The sequence below is a fragment of the Neoarius graeffei genome, chromosome 8, assembly GCF_027579695.1.
Source record: "Neoarius graeffei isolate fNeoGra1 chromosome 8, fNeoGra1.pri, whole genome shotgun sequence".
NCBI classification, from domain to species: Eukaryota; Metazoa; Chordata; class Actinopteri; order Siluriformes; family Ariidae; genus Neoarius; species Neoarius graeffei.
The window spans coordinates 66,649,335-66,668,312 of record NC_083576.1 but is presented as its reverse complement, the minus strand read 5'-3'; the positions used below and the strand labels follow the sequence as shown (position 1 = coordinate 66,668,312).

At 42.4% G+C, this 18,978-nt stretch overlaps 1 protein-coding gene across 1 annotated transcript in view; it reads right to left on the bottom strand.

Annotated features, from left to right (window-relative positions):
• Positions 1 to 18,978, bottom strand: part of slit3 (slit homolog 3 (Drosophila)) — a 368,151-nt gene that overhangs the window by 318,432 nt on the left and 30,741 nt on the right. Inside the window, exons 3-4 of the mRNA XM_060928048.1 lie at positions 16,300 to 16,371; positions 7,715 to 7,786 (exon numbers count right to left, since the gene is read on the bottom strand). Coding sequence (XP_060784031.1) covers positions 7,715 to 7,786; positions 16,300 to 16,371 — 144 coding nt within the window. The remainder of the gene's footprint in view (positions 1 to 7,714; positions 7,787 to 16,299; positions 16,372 to 18,978) is intronic.

Sequence of the window (18,978 nt, the reverse complement as noted above, 5' to 3'; positions counted from 1 at the left end):
AACTTCTGGAACTTACATCCATCCACCGCCCTTACATAATGTCAGTAATACCACTGATAATCTGAGGTCAGAGCGGACTCCAAACATGGCTGCCACGGACTATATTTCCCAAGCAGCACAGCACCCTTCCTCTCCCAAATATTAAGGACATACCTGTTTCCCATTTCCTGATAATCAGCTCCCCAATGTAAGGATAGCAAACACACACGCACACACTTTACGAAGTATCATACCTGATCATACCAAGCCATTGTTCCTAGTTCCTGACTTCCTGTGAATTTGACTCAGTTTACTGTTTATTTCTGACTTCAAACTTTTGTCTGATTTATGACATATTGTCTGCGCATCGACTGACCCTTACTCGACCCTGACCTCATCATTTGTCTCATGAGTTGAAACTGACTGCCAGTTTGCAACGCACCTGCTTTCCCTTGCACTTGCATCCGTAAGTGCCTGCAGCCAGACACATGACCGAAACGGTCAATTGTCCATCACACTAGCAGACTATCCATCCATCCATTATCTCTAGCCACTTATCCTGTTCTACAGGGTCGCAGGCAAGCTGGAGCCTATCCCAGCTGACTATGGGCGAGAGGCGGGGTACACCCTGGACAAATCGCCAGGTCATCGCAGGGTTGACATAGAGACAAACAACCATTCACACTCACATTCACACCTACGGTCAATTTAGAGTCACCAGTTAACCTAACCTGCATGTCTTTGGACTGTGGGGGAAACCGGAGCACCTGGAGGAAACCCACGCAGACACGGGGAGAACATGCAAACTCTGCACAGAAAGGCCCTCGCCGGCCACTGGGCTCGAACCCAGGACCTTCTTGCTGTGAGGCGACAGCGCTAACCACTACATAAACTGTGTTAGTCAATAGTTCCACCTTATTTCTGAAAAAGCAAATGGAAAAAGCGCTGGATAAAACCCCATCTATCTTATGTAAATAAAGATGGAAATTTCATTGTCCAGTGGTCAGGTGTTTGAGATACATTGCCTTGCACTTACGACCAGGTTCCCTTTGGTAGTACACATACGTACGGGCATTGTACAGTCAAGTCCTCAAAAACCGGTCGATGCATTCTCTTAAGTTATGGAGCTCCACTATAAAGAGACTTGACTGTATTTTTGTTAAGACTGATTTTATTACATTTACATGTTATTTTATTGATATGGATTTAATAAATTGAATATTGTGCTGCATTGTTTTTAGATCTTTCAAAGGCTTTTGACATGGTTGACCACTCGGTATTGTGCCAGAGATTGTGGGATATTGGAATGTCTTCAAAAGCTGTCAAATGGTTTGGTAACTATTTGAGTGGCAGAACACAAAGTGTTCAGGTTGATGGTGTGTCCTCCAATCCTTTGTTGACACAAAATGGTGTCCCCCAGGAGTCCATACTGGGTCCCATTTTATTTACTATTTATATAAATGTCTTGTGTCCAAACGTAACTGACGCCAAATTTCACTTTTATGCAGATGACACCGTTTTGTATTGTTCTGCTTCATCGTTAGCAAGTGCCACAGAAAAGCTGCAATCTGCTTTTAATATTATTCAGAAAAATCTTACTCAATTAAGACTTGTGCTCAATTCTGACAAAACTAAAATGATGTGTTTTTTAAAATAAGGGAACACAGATGATGTTTGTCAGATTGTTACACAAAATGAGAACGTGATTGAACGAGTCTCAGTCTACAAATACTTGGGATTTTACTTGGATGACAATCTGTCGTTTAAATACCATATTGAGTGTCTTACAAAGAAACTCAGGGTTAAACTGGGTTTCTACTATAGAAACAAAAGTTGTTTCTCTTTTAGTGCGAGAAAAAGACTGATACAGGTAACTTTTTTATCGATACTTGACTACGGTGACATCTTATACATGCATGCAAATCTCTCCTCTCTGAAAATGCTGGACTCAGTGTATCATGCAGCATTAAGGTCTGTCATGGATTCGGGTTTTCGTACTCATCACTGCAGCCTATATGAGAGTGTTGGTTGGCCTTCTCTGCACAATCGTAGATGGGAACACTGGTACAGTTTTCTTTATAAGGCCATCCTGTGTGACTTGCCTCCTTATTTAATGTTCTCTTTTGACTCTTAAAGTCACCACCAAAAGCTGTAGTCTCCGGCTTGATAGATTGATAATGTACGCCATTCCTCGTATGCGGACTGTCTTTGGTGAAAGTGCCTTTAAAGCATTCGCACCCTCGTCTTGGTATAAATTACAGAGTCATCTTAAATTGGATTACCTCCCAAGTATGGAAGATTTTAAAGCTAGGGTCAAGGACTATTTGACTACTTAATGCACATGTCCTCTTACTGAACACAGCTGATGATTATAATGTAATGATGTGATTTGCCAACTTGTTTTAACATTTATTTATTTATATTTTTTTCCCAATTGTATATTTTATGTGGATCTACTTGTGCTGCACTCTTGGCCAGGATCCCCTTGCAAAAGAGATTCTGAATCTCAATGGGATTATTCTTGGTTAAATAAAGGTAAAGAAAGAAATATTTGAAAGCGTTTACCTGAATAAATCTGTGCTTTTGTATGAGTCATGGTTTTAGCTTTGCATTTCCCCCAGTATATGTTAAGCAAAATGCTTCAGTTTAAAATAATTTTAAAGCTTAGTAGTTTTGTTAAGAAATAAATATCAGATGAAAATCAATATCAACTGATATTCAAGGTTTCATTATTGGTATCGATAAAAGAAAAAGCGGTATCGTCTCGTCTAGTAGTGTTAGCTGGGCGAAGTATTCTTTCAGGGATGGTTGGAGACGGATGTATGTGCAGAAGGTGTTTATTAAAAAGAAGACAATCAGGCAAAGAATCCAAAATGGTAGGCATATATCAGAAACAGCAAAAGAAGGGTCGAGTGAGGCACAAACAGTCTATCGTAGACAAAGCAGGATCAAAAATCAGGAACAGGAAATCAGGAGAATCAGTCAAGAAACAAGGCTCAGCAAAGTGTCTAACAATGCAATACTTCGCAAAGTAAGTGTGCATTTAGAGTCCTTATATAGGTGCGCTGATTGCGTCTTAATCCCATGCAGGTGCGAGTCCTTAGTCCGGAGTGCGCCTGACAGTCCATTTGTTGTGCGTGCCAACACATGCAGGTGTGACAAGTAGTTTATAATAAGTCTATAATAATACTTTAAAAAGATCTTAAGTGATACAATTTCTCATTCTAACTATGGGTTAAAAAAACAGAATACAAAGACTGCTTGGACTCGAAAACATATTTGCTACACACGAACTCACTCAGGGGTGAATGTTTTTTTGTCTATTAGCACAGGATGAATTTCTTGTTTTACACAGCCCTGTCTATTGTCACTCGCTGTAGATATACTGAGAGAAAATTTAGATTTGAGCATCTGGTTAACTAATTACAAAAGCAATAAAGCATGTTCAGGTCATTTGTAATAATCTGCCTTTGTTTAACCGAATCTAATCAGTAGTTCAACCTGCACAGTTTCTCCTTCTCTTCTCACACTTTTCTTTCATTTCTCTCATTCTCTTGCTCTGTTTGATCGATCTGCAGGGCGAACAGACCCCACATGAGTTCTGAGAGCCATGGACCATCAGCTCTTCACCAGTTGTAAGCATACAAACTGAGGTCCAGCTGTGTGAGCAGTGCAGCCTTTAGAACACTGGGTGGCTCTGTGGGCCCCACACCATGCTTCGCATTTACAAACATCGCATAAATATGCTATTCAGGCATGCAGGCATATCAAAGAGTACAATCCGCTCAGCCAAAACTCTTGTGTATGTCCAGATTAAGAAGAACTACAGACTCCGAGATGTCCAAACAGCTCAGAGAGAGAGAGAGAGTGTGCGCGCGAGAGAGAGGGGATAAGATTTAAACTTAGCTGGGGAACATACAACAAAATCTGGGCCAGGAACAAAACCCTAACAATGGAAAAATACCTTCTTTTTTCTTCTCCCTTGAACTTCAATAAAAGCAGATCTCTTGGTGCCTGAGACCTTGGATGCAGAAACAATGCTGGATGAGATTACACTTATTTCCAACACCTGAGGAAAGGTTACACACACACGAAAGCATTCTAGCTTTGACAGATTGGTCCAAGGCCAAGCTCATCCACCTTCTAGCCAGCTGAATTATAACAAGGAAGAGACGTTAATGATATTCAGATCCACTACATAAACACTTCTTCTACCTACATCCTTTGCCTTTACTTGCCTAAATAGCCTCCATATGTGCGTTTCTATTTTAGCATACATTATGCATATATAAACGTTCTATAAAATATATGCCAATGTTGTAGTGCCGTTTGCCCTGACGATAGGGAGGTGTTACAGTTTAAAAGTGCGAGAAATTTTGTTTTCTGAGTCACCCCAGACGTTTGCATGCACCTCTAAATTAACTTTGTATGGTCATAGGTTTTGACTAGGTGGAAAATATGTCTGTTTCGTGCCAGAAATCAACCTTTGCTAAGTGTAAACAGCTTCATTTATTCCTACGTCCTGTCAGCAGAAACAGCAAGAAAAATGCTCACATGAGCAGAAGCTCAGGAACACGTTGATCTCAGTCTGTGTATTGACTCAGTTTCCTGAAATCTGACAGGGTTAAGTAGCTGCCAATGATGATGTGAAAATCAGGGTGAACAGGGACTAACAAATTGACAGCTCTCCCGCTGAAGCATAATTGAAAATATGAGCTTTGTCGGTCTGACAACAGAGAAACGCATTCTGCTGTCTGCCTGAGTCTCACACAAGTCTTATCAGATTCCTTGCTGCTTCCAAACAAGCTGGTTGATTACTGAGAAAACCCACTCTATTAAAGAAAAAAACAAATTCAGCTTTTTTTTTCTGTTGAGCTCCTTGGATGCAGCCGGCTTTCCTTCAGTGCTTTCGAAGTCTTTGGAGCTTATATTTATCTAAATATGACTTTGGAGTAAATCACTAAGCTGTCTGGCCTTTAAAAACCGAGCCCTATTTTGGACAACGTTTGGCTGGATTCTGGGAGGCTTAGTTTCTCTGAAAACAATCTGTGGGCCGCTGAGCCACAGCTCCACGGTTTATACGCTTGAGACGCGCTGCACTATTAGGCAGCTATTGCGGCCACCAAAACACACTACTTTACACGGCAATATACAATTACTTTAATTATTATGTAAATACTAGTACTGCTGGTGCATCTAGTTCTTGCCGTAATTAATGTGCAAAGAGGTAATTACAATGGGAATTTAGTAAAACATCAGTTGTAATGATGCGTTTTGAAAAGTGCTGATGAGAGATTCATTGTGCTCGCTAGGTGCTGGAGTCACATGTATACGATGCAGGCTGGACTCAAATGGTTTGGGGTTTTGTAGCACTCAGAAAGCCGTGGCCCTGCTTCCCATCTGGAGTTCAAAGCTCCGAGCCAGGAGAGGCGCAAAGCAGCCGAAAGAGGCTCTGCCCCACACGTGCGAGGCTGATTTGTTTCTAATAAATAAGTGCTGTGAAAAGAAAACAAACTCACCAAGGTGGGGTTGACAAGAAAAGAAAACAGAATTGTTCGTGATACAAAAACAAAGCGCAGCCAAACATTCTCAGAAGCGAAGGCACACACGAGCCAGAAGGAAGCTGGCCTCGGCCCAGATCTTTATGGTCGTGCAGGCGTCAGGCAAACTTCAGGCCTGATCAATCAAAAACAGCCATGAGAGGCGATCATTATGCCCTGACAGGCTAAATGCTCACCTCCGCCAGAATAATTGAGTCCAGAAAATTAAAGAGAAAGTGAGAGCTCTGAATTGGCCGAAGGAGGATTCGCTGTGCTCTACGCACCCATTTTCCCCTAAATCACAACAATCACACGCAACCTGAGCCCAGCGTAATGGCAGAGGTGGAGCTCTGTGGCTCTTCCTGACTGAAATACCCCATGCTCGAACCTAACCAGCACACGGGGCCTGACTCCACACAGGAAGAGAAGTTAATATGGAGGCTTGCTCTGCTCCACCATTAATAAATAGAAGCAGGCATGCTCATGGCCGAGCTCTCATTCTTCATTTGCTTCCCATTATCCATCGGTATGGAGGTATGAGAGAGCAGGGGCGGGAGGAGGAATCTTTGGAAGCTGAACCAAACCAACTCCATGCGCTGCATGTGTGTGCGTGTCGGAGGTTGTGAGTGCGTGTGCGTGTGTAAAAAGCAAATATCTTGGCCTGCGCTGTGCAGAGTCTATAACTGCAACCACACGCTTTCCTTCCAGGCACAGCAAAGAGCAGCGCTACACACACTGACAACAAATGGACCGTGCCAGCTTTCGTGACCGTATGACGGCCACTGTTTCTCCATCGCTGCCTCCCACTGTCCCAGCCTGCCTCAAAACACCTGGGCCTGCCACAGTGGGGGTCTCTCTCACCCACCCAGACCACCAATGTTTCACTTCCTTTCACCTCAGGCAGAACACGCCTGTTACCTTTCTGTGACCCCTGCTAGCACAAGTCAGAGTTGGTTGGCTTTTCGAGCCCTGTCCTGAGCTGAACATGTTCTTTCATGTTGCTAAGTCCAGCTGGCAACACCTGAGGGTTTTTAATGGGAACGCTAGAGGTAAGTCCATTCATTTCACAGTACCACCGAGACTAACCAACTGTGACAAGGCAGAGTTATGAGCCTCACAGAAGCAACCCCCAGCCCTATATAACCCTTGTTACCAAAGTCTATTGTAGGTTGCCAAAGAAAAGAAGAAAAAAGCATCAAACGGTATATAATTTAAATAATGGCGAGGGGATAAGAAATAAGAGGATTTAGTGTATATGCCTGGCGTTCGTTCATCATTTCCACTCCTTCGCAACAGCCTGCAGCCTGAGAGAACACTTATTAAGTTGTGATAAATAAGAACATCCCTGCCAATAATGCTTTATGAAACTGCTGGCAACAGAGAGGAAATGAAACCATCATTCCTGCCGATTGTTTCTGTAAAGCTTCAGCTATCCACCGAAGAAATATTGCAGCCTGCTCAGTGAGCTGTAGCTGACATAAAAGGGAATTTCATGTCTGTAAACCGAGTCCCAATCATTGTAATCATCCATGTATCAAACATCATTGCAAATCAAGTGCACTGGAGTGCTAACACGTCAGCGAGCTCTTCCCAGGAGCAGGAGAAACAAAAGGGGCAAAGTGACCTTTTGTGCTCAGAGAAGGTTCGAGAGAACTTAAAAAGCCCCAGAGTGGCTCATGTCTCACATTTAATGCAGATCACCCCAAAATCAACACTTACAAAACTTAACCCCTGCTCTGACTCGAGGCTAACCTGAACAATTTCTCTTCAATGACTATCGTAAATTTGTAAATAAAGACTTCCTTGGCAGCTAAACCCAGAAAACTCAACGTCGCCTGCTCAAAGCTGGAGCAGGGAAATGAAATTCAGCAACAGGAATCTGGTCCGTCCAAGGAAAATATTCACTGTAACACACCTTCACCACACTGTGAGTAACATCGAGTGGAGCCGTGTCACGTTTCGCCTGCCCGGGCCCTCTGCCTGTATAAAAGAGCCACATCTGGAGTAGGAAAACCACAGCAAATAACAAAACCCTGTTCTGATGACGTCCTCTTTAAACAGTATTGTGGAGAAAGCCAAATATTTGACTGTGCGCCCTCCCAGGACAATGATCAAAATTAAGACAGCGGGGAAGTTTGACCACTATTTTGATTTTTTTTTTTCCGAGCTGAGATATCAAAGAAACTTAGACTTACAGGCGACCCAGCTTGGGTGTAGACTGGAATAGCAGCTCTGGCAGAACCTGCAGCCGGTTCCGGTTCAGACGCCTGTGAGGAGAGAGAAAGAGAGAAGGAGTTAGACAGAGGGCAAGAAAAGGACGAGAGTCAGCATGGTCAAAACAAATGAAAAATGTAATGTAAGACGAACATTAAAGGAGCTGAGGAACAGTGTGGGAATGACCTTTCAGAAAACTTAGATCTGTGTGTGGGGGGGTTTGGTTTTGTGGAATGACTGATGGAACATGAGCGTGCTTAAGATGGAAGAGGAGCGTGAGAGGCACAGACAGAGCTCAAGACTGTTTGACGTTGCACACTGACACAGAGCGGATACACACAAACATCTGCCCTGGCACAGAAAACAGAGATCAATGGGAAGACTGGGTAAATATAAACGGCACTCAGACAGACCAATCAATCTTCATGATTAGAGCAATCAGCCAGGTCAACCCTGCCACTGAGCCCAGGACTACGGAAACTGGCCCACGGCAGCGTCATGGGGTCAGGGATCACAGCTGCGCCAAAGCCGCTGGGAACTGGGATGTGCTCCACAGAAGATGGCCCAGGTTATCTCCTGCAGCAAGCCATAAAATACCGTTATCCCTCACATGAGCCTCAACAGACTCAGGGCTTTGATCAGATGACCTTTACAGAAGGTTTTAATCAGAGGATGAGGGGATAATAGCGACCTCGGGGGTCATAGGACCAGGATGAAGGCATGCGTTGGAGGAAAAGTTCTGGCATCTGAACACGATTTTACTCCATCCAGCTTCATGACATCAGCAGGCACAAAGGAAAACGGATTCTCTGAGTCGTATCAGCTTTCAGCACGGTCACCTAAAGTCTTAACCCCCATGTCCCTGAGTTAGACCTGACTAGGCAAGACAGTGTTGTGGGTTCAAAGCCTTTTAAGGGTACAAGACAAATCTGACTCTGTGAAGCAGGCTTTGATGCCCAGCATAGATTTTTGATTCTTGCCAAACTACAACTCTGGCCCATAAATCAAGACCTGCAAAAAATATGCAATCAAAAACCGCTCAACGTTAAAAATGACGTCGCTTGGTTTAGACTGTCCAAGACTGTCTTGAGATTTTCTTCTGAGAAAACAAATTAACACTGACGTTCCAGCACTTTACCAGCATCTAATTATGTTATCATATGAATAAAGGCTGCTTCAAATACAATCACTGGGCCTCATTTATCAAAACAAATACCAACGATTTTATCCATAAATCATTTGCAGCAGCATTTACACAAGAAATGTGTTTTTCATGAAAATACAATTAGTTTGGAAAAAAACAAACAAATGTTTATACCCAATAAGAGATCCTGAGCTTATGCAAATGTATACAGTGTCTCGCAAAAGTATTCATCCCCCTTGGTGTTTTTCCTGTTTTATCGCATTATGAACTGGAATTAAAATGGATTTTTGGAGGGTTAGCGCCATTTGATTTACACAACATGCCTACCACTTTAAAGGTGCAAGTTGTTTTTATACTGTGACACAAACAATAATTAAGATGAAAAAACAGAAACCTGGAGTGTGCATAGGTATTCACCCCCTTTCGTATGAAACCCCTAAATCCAACCAGTTCACTTCATAAGTCACATAATTAGTTGATTAAGATCCACCTGTGTGTAATCAAAGTGTCACATGATCTGTCACATGATGTCTGTATAAATCAACCTGTTCTGGAAGGACCCTGACTCTGCAACACTACTCAGCAAGCAACATGAGAACCAAGGAGCCTCCAAACAGGTCAGAGACAAAGTTGTGGAGAAGTACAGATCAGGGTTGGGTTATAAAAAATATCCCAAACTTTGAATATCCCACAGAGCACCATTAAATCCATTATAGCAAAATGGAAAGAATATAACACCATGACCAGCCTGACAAGAGAAGGCCGCCCACCAAAACTCACAGACCAGGCAAGGAGGGCATTAATCAGAGATGCAACAAAGACACCAAAGATAACGCTGAAGGAGCTGCAAAGATCCACAGCAGAGATGGGAGGATCTGTCCATAGGACCACTTTAAGCCACACACATGGAAGAAAATTCTCTGGTCAAATGAGACTAAAATTGAACTTTTTGGCCATCATGGGAAACACCATGTGTGGCGCAAACACAACACCATGAGAACACCATCCCTACAATGAAGCATGGTGGTGGCAGCATCATGCTGTGGGGACATTTTTCATCTGCAAGGACAGGAAAGCTGGTCAGGACTGAAGGAAATATGGATGGCAATAAATACAGGGCAATTCTGGAGGAAAACCTGTTTGAGTCAGCCAGAGGGTTGAGACTGGGACGAAGGTTCACAGTCCAGCAGGACAATGACTCTAGACCAGGGGTGTCAAACCTGATCCATAAAGGGCCTTGTGGCTGCAGGTTTTCATTCCAGCCATGCAGCAGCACACCTGACTTGGCTCATTCAATCAACTGAACTGTCTTCACACAGTCAAATACTTGCAGCCACACCCACCCTTGATTAAAGGGTGGGTGTGTCAGTTGATTGAATAAGCCAAATCAGGGTGCTGCTGCATGGCTGGAATGAAAACCTGCAGCCACACGGCCCTTTATGGATCAGGTTTGACACCCCTGCTCTAGACATACTGCTAAAGCTACACTGGAGTGGTTTAAAGAGAAACATTTAAATGTCTTGGAATGGCCTAGTCAAAGCCCAGCCCTCAATCCAATTGAGAATCTGTGGCATAACTTGAAGATTGCTGTACACCAACGCAATCCATCTAACTTGAAGGAGTTGGAGCAGTTTTGCCTTGAGGAATGGGCAAAAATCCCAGTGGCTAGATGTGCTAAGCTAATAGACACATACCCCAGGAGACTTGTAGCTATAATTGCAGAAAAAGGTGAATACCTATGCACACTCCAGATTTCTGCTTTTTCATCTTAATTATTGTTTGTCACAATAAAACAATTTTCACCTTTAAAGTGGTAGGCATGTTGTGTAAATAAAATGGTGCTAACCCCCCAACAATCCATTTTAATTCCAGCTCATAATGCAACAAAACAGGATAATCACAAAGGACACTGTACCTAGAACTACAACTATGACTATACCTATGCCTGAATTTAGTTCCAGTCTGGAGCAGTCACACCACAACTATAATCCCGACTATAATATCAGTTGGTCCTGCCACTCAGGTAAATAAATATACTTGGTTGTTGGTTTTCGTGGGAAAATGTAGCGGTTGTATGCTATTTGTATGCACACCCAGTGCAGTCAGCAGCACACAATGGCTGACAGTGACAGCAAGGAAGAGATGCTCATTTTGCACAGAAGGCTGTATCTTTGTACAGCTTGTGTTTTTTTGTCAGAAAGCATGGGATTCTTCGACACTTCTATTATCAGCTTCTCCTCCATGATGCAACAAAGATGTTCAAAGATGCACGTGCTCAAACAATGTCACATGTAAACAATTACCTGATTGGTCAGAAGTTTTATCGGATCAGGTCCAGGTCTCGAAAAATTGCTCCAGAAGCAATCTCACCGATACTGATAAATCCAGGCCTGGGCTATAGGTATCATTATTGGTCAGGTGTGACCAGGCTTGTAGTACTCGAGTCCAGGACTCGAGTCTGACTCGTGCCCTAATTTTAAGGACTCGTAACTTGACCTAGACTTCAGCACTGATGACTTGGACTTGTGCATTAACTGCATTTGGACTCGTAAATTGGAGACAAGGACTCTGATTTTTTCCTTATTTTTTGTAACATGCCATAATAACTTGGCATAAGATATTTATATCTACACTAATGTTTATACTAATTTCATGCAAGAGAATGCACATTTACCTGTTCATACATCATGTTCAGGAACAAACTAACGTTAATGGTGCTAAAATGCCTGGAGAGAAGCCCCTAGGATTGTCCGCTTTGCTTATCCAGACTTTTCATACAGTGGGAAAAAATGCACTGCTGCATGTTCCATATGTAGAAGAACTATCAAGGAGACGACAGGGACAGCCTCGAACTTCAATCATCATTTGGCGAGACTCCACCCAGAGAAGTCAGTGACATGCTATGTTCATTGCTCTGTTGATAGCGGGGTTTGCTTGCTGAGCGATGAACTAGCTAGTGTTAACCCTCTTTCATGTTATTTGTCCTGTTGATAGTGGGCAGGGCTTGCTGAGCGATGAATAAGCTTTTTATCTGTAGCCTATTAACAAAAATGGGGCAGTCAAGCAGTAACGTTAGTCCAACACAGTAGCAGAGACAGTTTCACATAAAGGTAGCAACAGCCAGCGTCAAAGGGTGCGATTGGAGTCTTGATCGTGGACTCGACTTGAGATTTTCTTTAATGACTTGGACTTGAGACTTGAGACTCGACTCAGACTTGAGGTTTAGATTAGATTAGATTAGATTAGATTAGATAGAACTTTATCGATCCCTTTGGGAGGGTTCCCTCAGGGAAATTAAAATTCCAGTAGCATCATTACAGGATAAACAGAGAATAGAAAATAGAGAAAACTTCTAGATAAATTAAGTATTTACATATACAAATTAATAAAAAAAAAGATATGAAAAAAAGTCCAGCAGGAGAGGTATTGCACATTATATTGCACATTTATATTGCACATTGTCCAGTACTGCTTTTTGTCAGGCTAGGCTACTGCTCCTTCCCATCCTCTGTCCTCCTGTTACCCCTCCTCCCCCCCAGAGAGGAGTTGCACAGTCTGATGGCATGAGGGACAAAGGAGTTTTTAAGTCTGTTCGTCCTGCACTTGGGAAGGAGCATTCTGTCACTGAACAGGCTCCTCTGGTTGCTGATGATGGTGTGCAGAGGGTGACTGGCATCGTCCATGATGTTCAGTAGTTTGTCCATAGTCCTCTTCTCTGCCACCTTCACGCCGACCACAGAGCCGGCCCGCCTGATCAGTTTGTCCAGCCTGGATGTGTCCTTCTTGGATGTGCTGCCCCCCCCCCAGCACACCACGGTGTAAAACAGGACACTGGCAACCACGTACTGATAGAACATCCACAGGAGTTTCCTGCAGATGTTAAAGGACCGCAGCCTCCTTAGGAAGTACAGCCTGCTCTGTAGTTTCCTGTACAGGTGGTTGGTGTTGCAAGTCCAGTCCAGCTTGCTGTCCAGCCACAGCCAGAGGTACTTGTAGGAATCCACAGCCTCCACCTCGACTCCCTCAATCAGAAATGGTCGTGACCTTGGTCTGGACCTCCCAAAGTCAATGACCAGCTCCTTGGTCTTCGAGGTGTTGAGCTGCAGATGGTTCCTGTTGCACCAAACAGCAAAGTCCCTCACCAGGCTCCTATACTCCTCCTCTCGGTCATCCCTGATACACCCCACTATGGCTGTGTCATCGGTGAACTTCTGAATGTAACACAGCTCCGAGTTGTAGCAGAAGTCCGCGGTGTACATGGTGAAGAGAAGAGGGGCCAGCACCGTGCCCTGGGGTGCTCCGGTGCTGCTAATCACAGTGTCAAACGTGATGTCCTTCAGCCTGACCTACTGCGGCTTGTCGGTGAGGTAGCTGGAGATCCAGGTGACCAGGCAGAGGTCCACTCGCATCCTGTTCAGTTTGTCCTGAAGCATAAAGTGACTTGACTACAACATTGGGTGTGACCACCAACCATATAAACTGCAGGGGACCAATTTATTTAGAGTTATCATTATAGTTGTAGTTATAGTTAGTTACAGCAATCGGTATTGTGGGACGAGGCCTTCATACTCAACAACATAAATGGCTATGTTGATTATGGACATGATGTTGAATCAAAATCACATTGTTCAGATGAGATCAGTGAGGAAAAACACAGCTGCTAAAAAAAAGTGAAATTCCTAACGTGTGTGACAGGCAGAGGAATGTGTACATAAAACCCAGGCAAACACATGAGCTAGGAAGCAGATGAGCACTAAGTGTTTTCAGGGGTGGTCAACAAACTCGCACATGTCCGCTCACAGCAATGAAGGCACATGCTCCTCCAATTTGCTTTTCCTAACCACACTGATGATGAGTAACGGTTTTGCTCAAATTCTGACAGAACCATACACAACTTCACAGGCAAGAGAAAACCTCAAACAATTCACACACAAACTCGGAAAAACCACTGACAAGCCAGTCCCCAGACAGCTGTGCAGTTTTCCCTGACCTTGTCCATCTGTAGAAATGGCCTGACTGTTTGGCTTGACCTGGTGGTCAACTTCTCTCAGAGGTGTGAAGATTCTCACCGGCAAGAGCAAATGGACGTGTGTCTCATGGCAGGGAGCAAATGAGGATGCTGTCCTTTTTGTGTACTTGACATGAAAGCTATTAAAGTCACCTTAAAGCGATTAACCAGGAAATTTTGAAATTAAGGGGTTATGAAATGTCATCATTATACATTAATACAAGATATTCTAGACAAAAAAAAATTAATAATAAGCGGCCTTTAGCTTTAAAAACATCTTAAAGTTGTAACATCAGTCTGTTGGGCCATTTCCCCGGGTGCGACCATACTGGATTAGCCAAATACATGGCTGTATTAGGAGACGAAAACGAGGGTGGCTCTGTGTGACGTAGGATTCCGCATGTCTTCCTCATTCCGTCCTGGATCTAAGACGTTTGGTTGAGTGGCTTCATCAAGTAAAGCGAGAAAACTTTACTCCTGGAAAAAGCAGCAAATTGTGCAGTGAGCATTTTACAGAAGATTGTTTTGTGGAGGACTTGTATGAAAAAAATCACTGGGAAGAAGCAAGACACGAGGCAAAAACGACAACTGAAGCCAGACGCCATCCCGACTTTGTTTCGCCACAGAACACCGACAGCACGGCAGCATACCGTGTCACGCATCAAACGGATGGAAGATAAGCAGGTAAATATATTTTTTACAATAAACGGGCGATAAACTAACTACTACTTTATTTTGATTCCTTTTCTAATCCTGCATTGCCATAATTTTTATGGAGAAATGCAAACAAATTGACCAAGAAGTCACGCTAGTCCATAATATTATACTGTAGTCAAGTATAGCTTGCACTTGTACACCTTCACTGTGCTTGCAGAAAATGACTTCATGCATGATGGAGTTATAGTGGCCTCCCTGAAAAATAATAATCCCATCTATTTTAATCAATTTTGTTATTATATCATTAAAGGTGGGTGGCACGGTGGTGTAGTGGTTAGCGCTGTCGCCTCACAGCAAGAAGGTCCGGGTTCGAGCCCCGTGGCCGGTGAGGGCCTTTCTGTGTGGAGTTTGCATGTTCTCCCCGTGTCCGCGTGGGTTTCCTCCGGGTGCTCCGGTTTCCCCCACAGTCCAAAGACATGCAGGTTAGGTTAACTGGTGACTCTAAATTGACCGTAGGTGTGAATGTGAGTGTGAATGGTTGTCTGTGTCTATGTGTCAGCCCTGTGATGATCTGGCGACTTGTCCAGGGTGTACCCCACCTTTCGCCCGTAGTCAGCTGGGATAGGCTCCAGCTTGCCTGCGACCCTGTAGAACAGGATAAAGCGGCTAGAGATAATGAGATGAGATGAGATCATTAAAGGTAGACTGCCTTTTAGATTTTTCAAATGTAGGTCATAAAAAGAATTTTCCCCGACGCCCAATTATTTTTTGTTTAGTAGACTGAAAGCTACTGAATTCCAATCACAGACTTCCAATTGTATTTATTTATTTATTTATTTTTAATAGAACAATTAATGAATTTAGGGCCATGTGGCCCTAAATTCTCTGCTATTTTTTCACCATGACCCAATTCAAGATACTACATCATGCATCACGTGGTGGTCTTTCCGTGTTCGCGCAAGGCATTGTGGGATACAAATTTGAAACAGGAGAGAAAAATGGAGGACGTGAGTGTGCGAATGAAACATGGAAGACCGACTAGAGTAATAGAAAGCGAGAAGAAAAGACGTTATGTTGCGAAGGAAAGGAAACGCAGGACCAAACTAATAAATATCGGCGGTCAGCGAGCACCTCGGTGTGATCAGCTGTTCGTTTAGCGACAGAATGATGTAACTGTCAGTACACGGTCAAGGTGAACCTGTAGATGGCAGTAATGCAACACTGTGGATGCCAGCTGCTGTAAAACCCAAAAGAAGAAGAAAAAGAAGAAGAAGGTAAACCTGCGTATGCACACACGGACTTCCTCTGCCTGCTTGACTGTGCGAAGCAAGCGATTTCATGCACATTATTAGCTAGGGAATCCCCTCAAATTAAATAACTTACCAGCCACAGAATGGCTTGGTTTTTTTTTTTGAGATATTACAGAAATAAACATATATCACAATGACCAAATTTCAGAGGGAACTAAATTTCACCGATTTTATGAAATCGAAAGGCCGTCTAGCTTTAAGAACAAATTCGACATGCAGCTTTTTTTAATAAAGGACAGACATAAAGACCGACTTTTATCTCAATTTGTTTATTTGCGAGATATTTTCTTTAAAAAGTTCAAAGTTTTTTTGTTTCCAGTCGAGAAACATGCGGTCATTTAGGAATCCTTTTTTATGAAAAATTGAAAAGAAATAGAAAGAAGTTTGTGTTGAGTTCAAATGTTTTGTCTGTACAGTCATGTATAAAAGTTTGAGACTTATACTTACAGCCTCTCCAGCTGTTTGAGGTCCTGGAACGCTCCTCTTTCAATCACACTGATCTGATTGTTTTCCAAATGCCTGTGGAGGAAGAATAGCTTTATTATCCAATCCAGTTTGCAACTACATTGCAACAAAATTGGGAACAAAAAAGGCCTCACTCAGCATGACTTTGCCTCATCACAATAATCAACGATAAGCTTATTTAGGTTGAATCAGGATCTTGATTTCCTCTCTGACTGTCATGATCGGATGTGAAAGGAACATGCTTGTGATGTCAGACGTGCCTGTGAGGTCCTGGCATGTAGGTTCGGTTTGCCCCTCGACTCAGAACACCATGTCATGTTACAGGGCCCCTAAAGTTTTCCAGATGCATTACAAAGGCACTACATCTCTATGGCCAATTCTTGTTTAGATTTGCGTCTGTCTGAATTAGAGCCAACATGCAGTGACATGCATGGGAAGCCCCAAGAGTCTGCCACTAACTGATACTCTAGCATGACTATATGGGAAATCAGGCAACACCGGACTAAAATATCTACAGCCTCTAATTTGGAACTTTGCTCCGGCCTTTTAAAGAAAATGTTTATATATAGGACAGTTTTTTATCAGGACGAGATGACACAGTAGGTAGAGACAGTATGAGACCGATGTCTAGCTCGGATCTCATGTAGCGTAGGCAAAAATGATAAACAGTTTCATGCACCAGATGGGAAAACATTAACTTCAGTCATTTGCACTAACGGCATTCTTTACTGATAACAAACATATCTCATAGCTTATGCCTCGAGTCAGGCTAATAACTGAATATAATTCTGGCTTATTCATACAAATGGGGGATCAGTCCCATGCTGGTTTATATATTGGCATTAAAAGTAATTTGATTCAATCCCCTCCAGATGGGCTTTGGTAAGCAGTGAGGAATAGTAGATGTTTCTTTTGCTTCAATTCTCAGCCACTCGCCCTGAACGGTTTTGAAGTATTCTCTAGAAACATATGGGATACAGGCAAACACCTATGTTTCACAGGGATGAAAAAAGTGTGTGCGTGGGGGGGACTTTCTCTGTTAGAGCCTGAGCTAACACACATGGTATTTAAAAAGAGTACGTTGTGTTGTTCTTGCCCTTAGCGCTAACTAGTCACAAGTCTTACGGGAGACTCTGGGTCTGCACGCCAGGCTTTACCCTTTAAGGGTTCAGCTGCGAATGTGTGTCGAGCCTTGCCTCACATTATCAGATGGAGCGGATCACAATACCAGCCTTCCTAAAACACTGGGGGGTTTGTACTGTGTGCCTGTGTGGGTTCCCGGGGGTCAGTGCAGAGGTGTTAGTTTTTAAACATACACTATACCAGCCAACTTCCACTTGTCATCATTCATTCAGGTTTATTTTCACCCAAATGCCACTCCCACTTGCTCAGGAGTTAAACATCATAAAAAAAAAAATATGAAAAAACCCTCACTGATTGCAGTCATTAAGCTCCGAACACACTTGCTCTGGCAGTGTGCCCTTATCAAAAAGAAGCATACTTCAAGTTCATTTTATTAAGTATATACTTTAGCTTTACTTAAGTATACTTTTGTGTACCAAGTATACTGATATCAATGTACTTACAGTATACTTGTAAGTAAACTAATCTAATACTTCTTGGGACTAAATTGGCCCACTTTTAGTTTGTAAAAAGTATATTTTAAGTCTAAGAGAAGCAAACTCTGAGTATACAAGCAGTATTTTTTATTTTGTACTACAAGTATACCATAAATATACTTATATACAAATAGTTTACTAGTTCTAGTCCACTATTTAGTTTACAAAAACATACTTCATAGTATACTGGAAATATACGATGAGTTTACTTGTTTTATACTTCTAGTCCACTTTTTTTAAAGTATACTTTGTGTATACTGGAAATATACTATTGGTTTACTTGTTACAAACTTCTAGTCCACTTTTTAGTTGATAAAAGTATACTTTATAGCATATTGGAAATATACTATTAGTTACTGGTTATATACATCTAGTCCACTTTTTAGTTTTGAAGTATACTAGGTATACTATTAGTTTTCTAGCCCTAACCCTTACCTCATGCATACTACCAGTAGACAACTTAAGTGTTTTGAGCTGACCACAAACTTATGGTACATGTAGGTTTAAAAGATGGGATTTAAAACATGCTGCCGTATAACACAAAGAAGCCAATATGTGTGAAAAAGAAGTATTTTATAGGCTACTATCAAAAAGGATAAGCACAACTACAGGGCAAGTACACTTAAACATAAGGCACAAATATTTTAATACTTTATTACACTTTTGTTAAGTATATCTCGATCAAAAGTTTAAGTATAAGCTTAATATACTTAGACTTTTCTATAAACTTTTCAGTATAAGCCAAGTATACTTATGTATAACTTTATTAAGTATCTCTCTGATAAGTAAATAAAAAGTAAACTGAAAGCATCCTCTCTTATTTTTAGTTTAAAAGATGTATACTAGAAGCACACTTGAATAAACTTCTTTTTTGTAAGGGTGCTGCCTGCTAGACAAACTCGAGCACGCTGCATGGGACGGCGAGACCAGCCATAAGGTGTTTATTTTAGTTCGGCGCAGCAGCTGATGTGCAAAGTGTGCACTTCCGTGTCTCTCAGACTTCAGAACAAGTTAAAAGCCTGACTGAACACGATACAGTGAC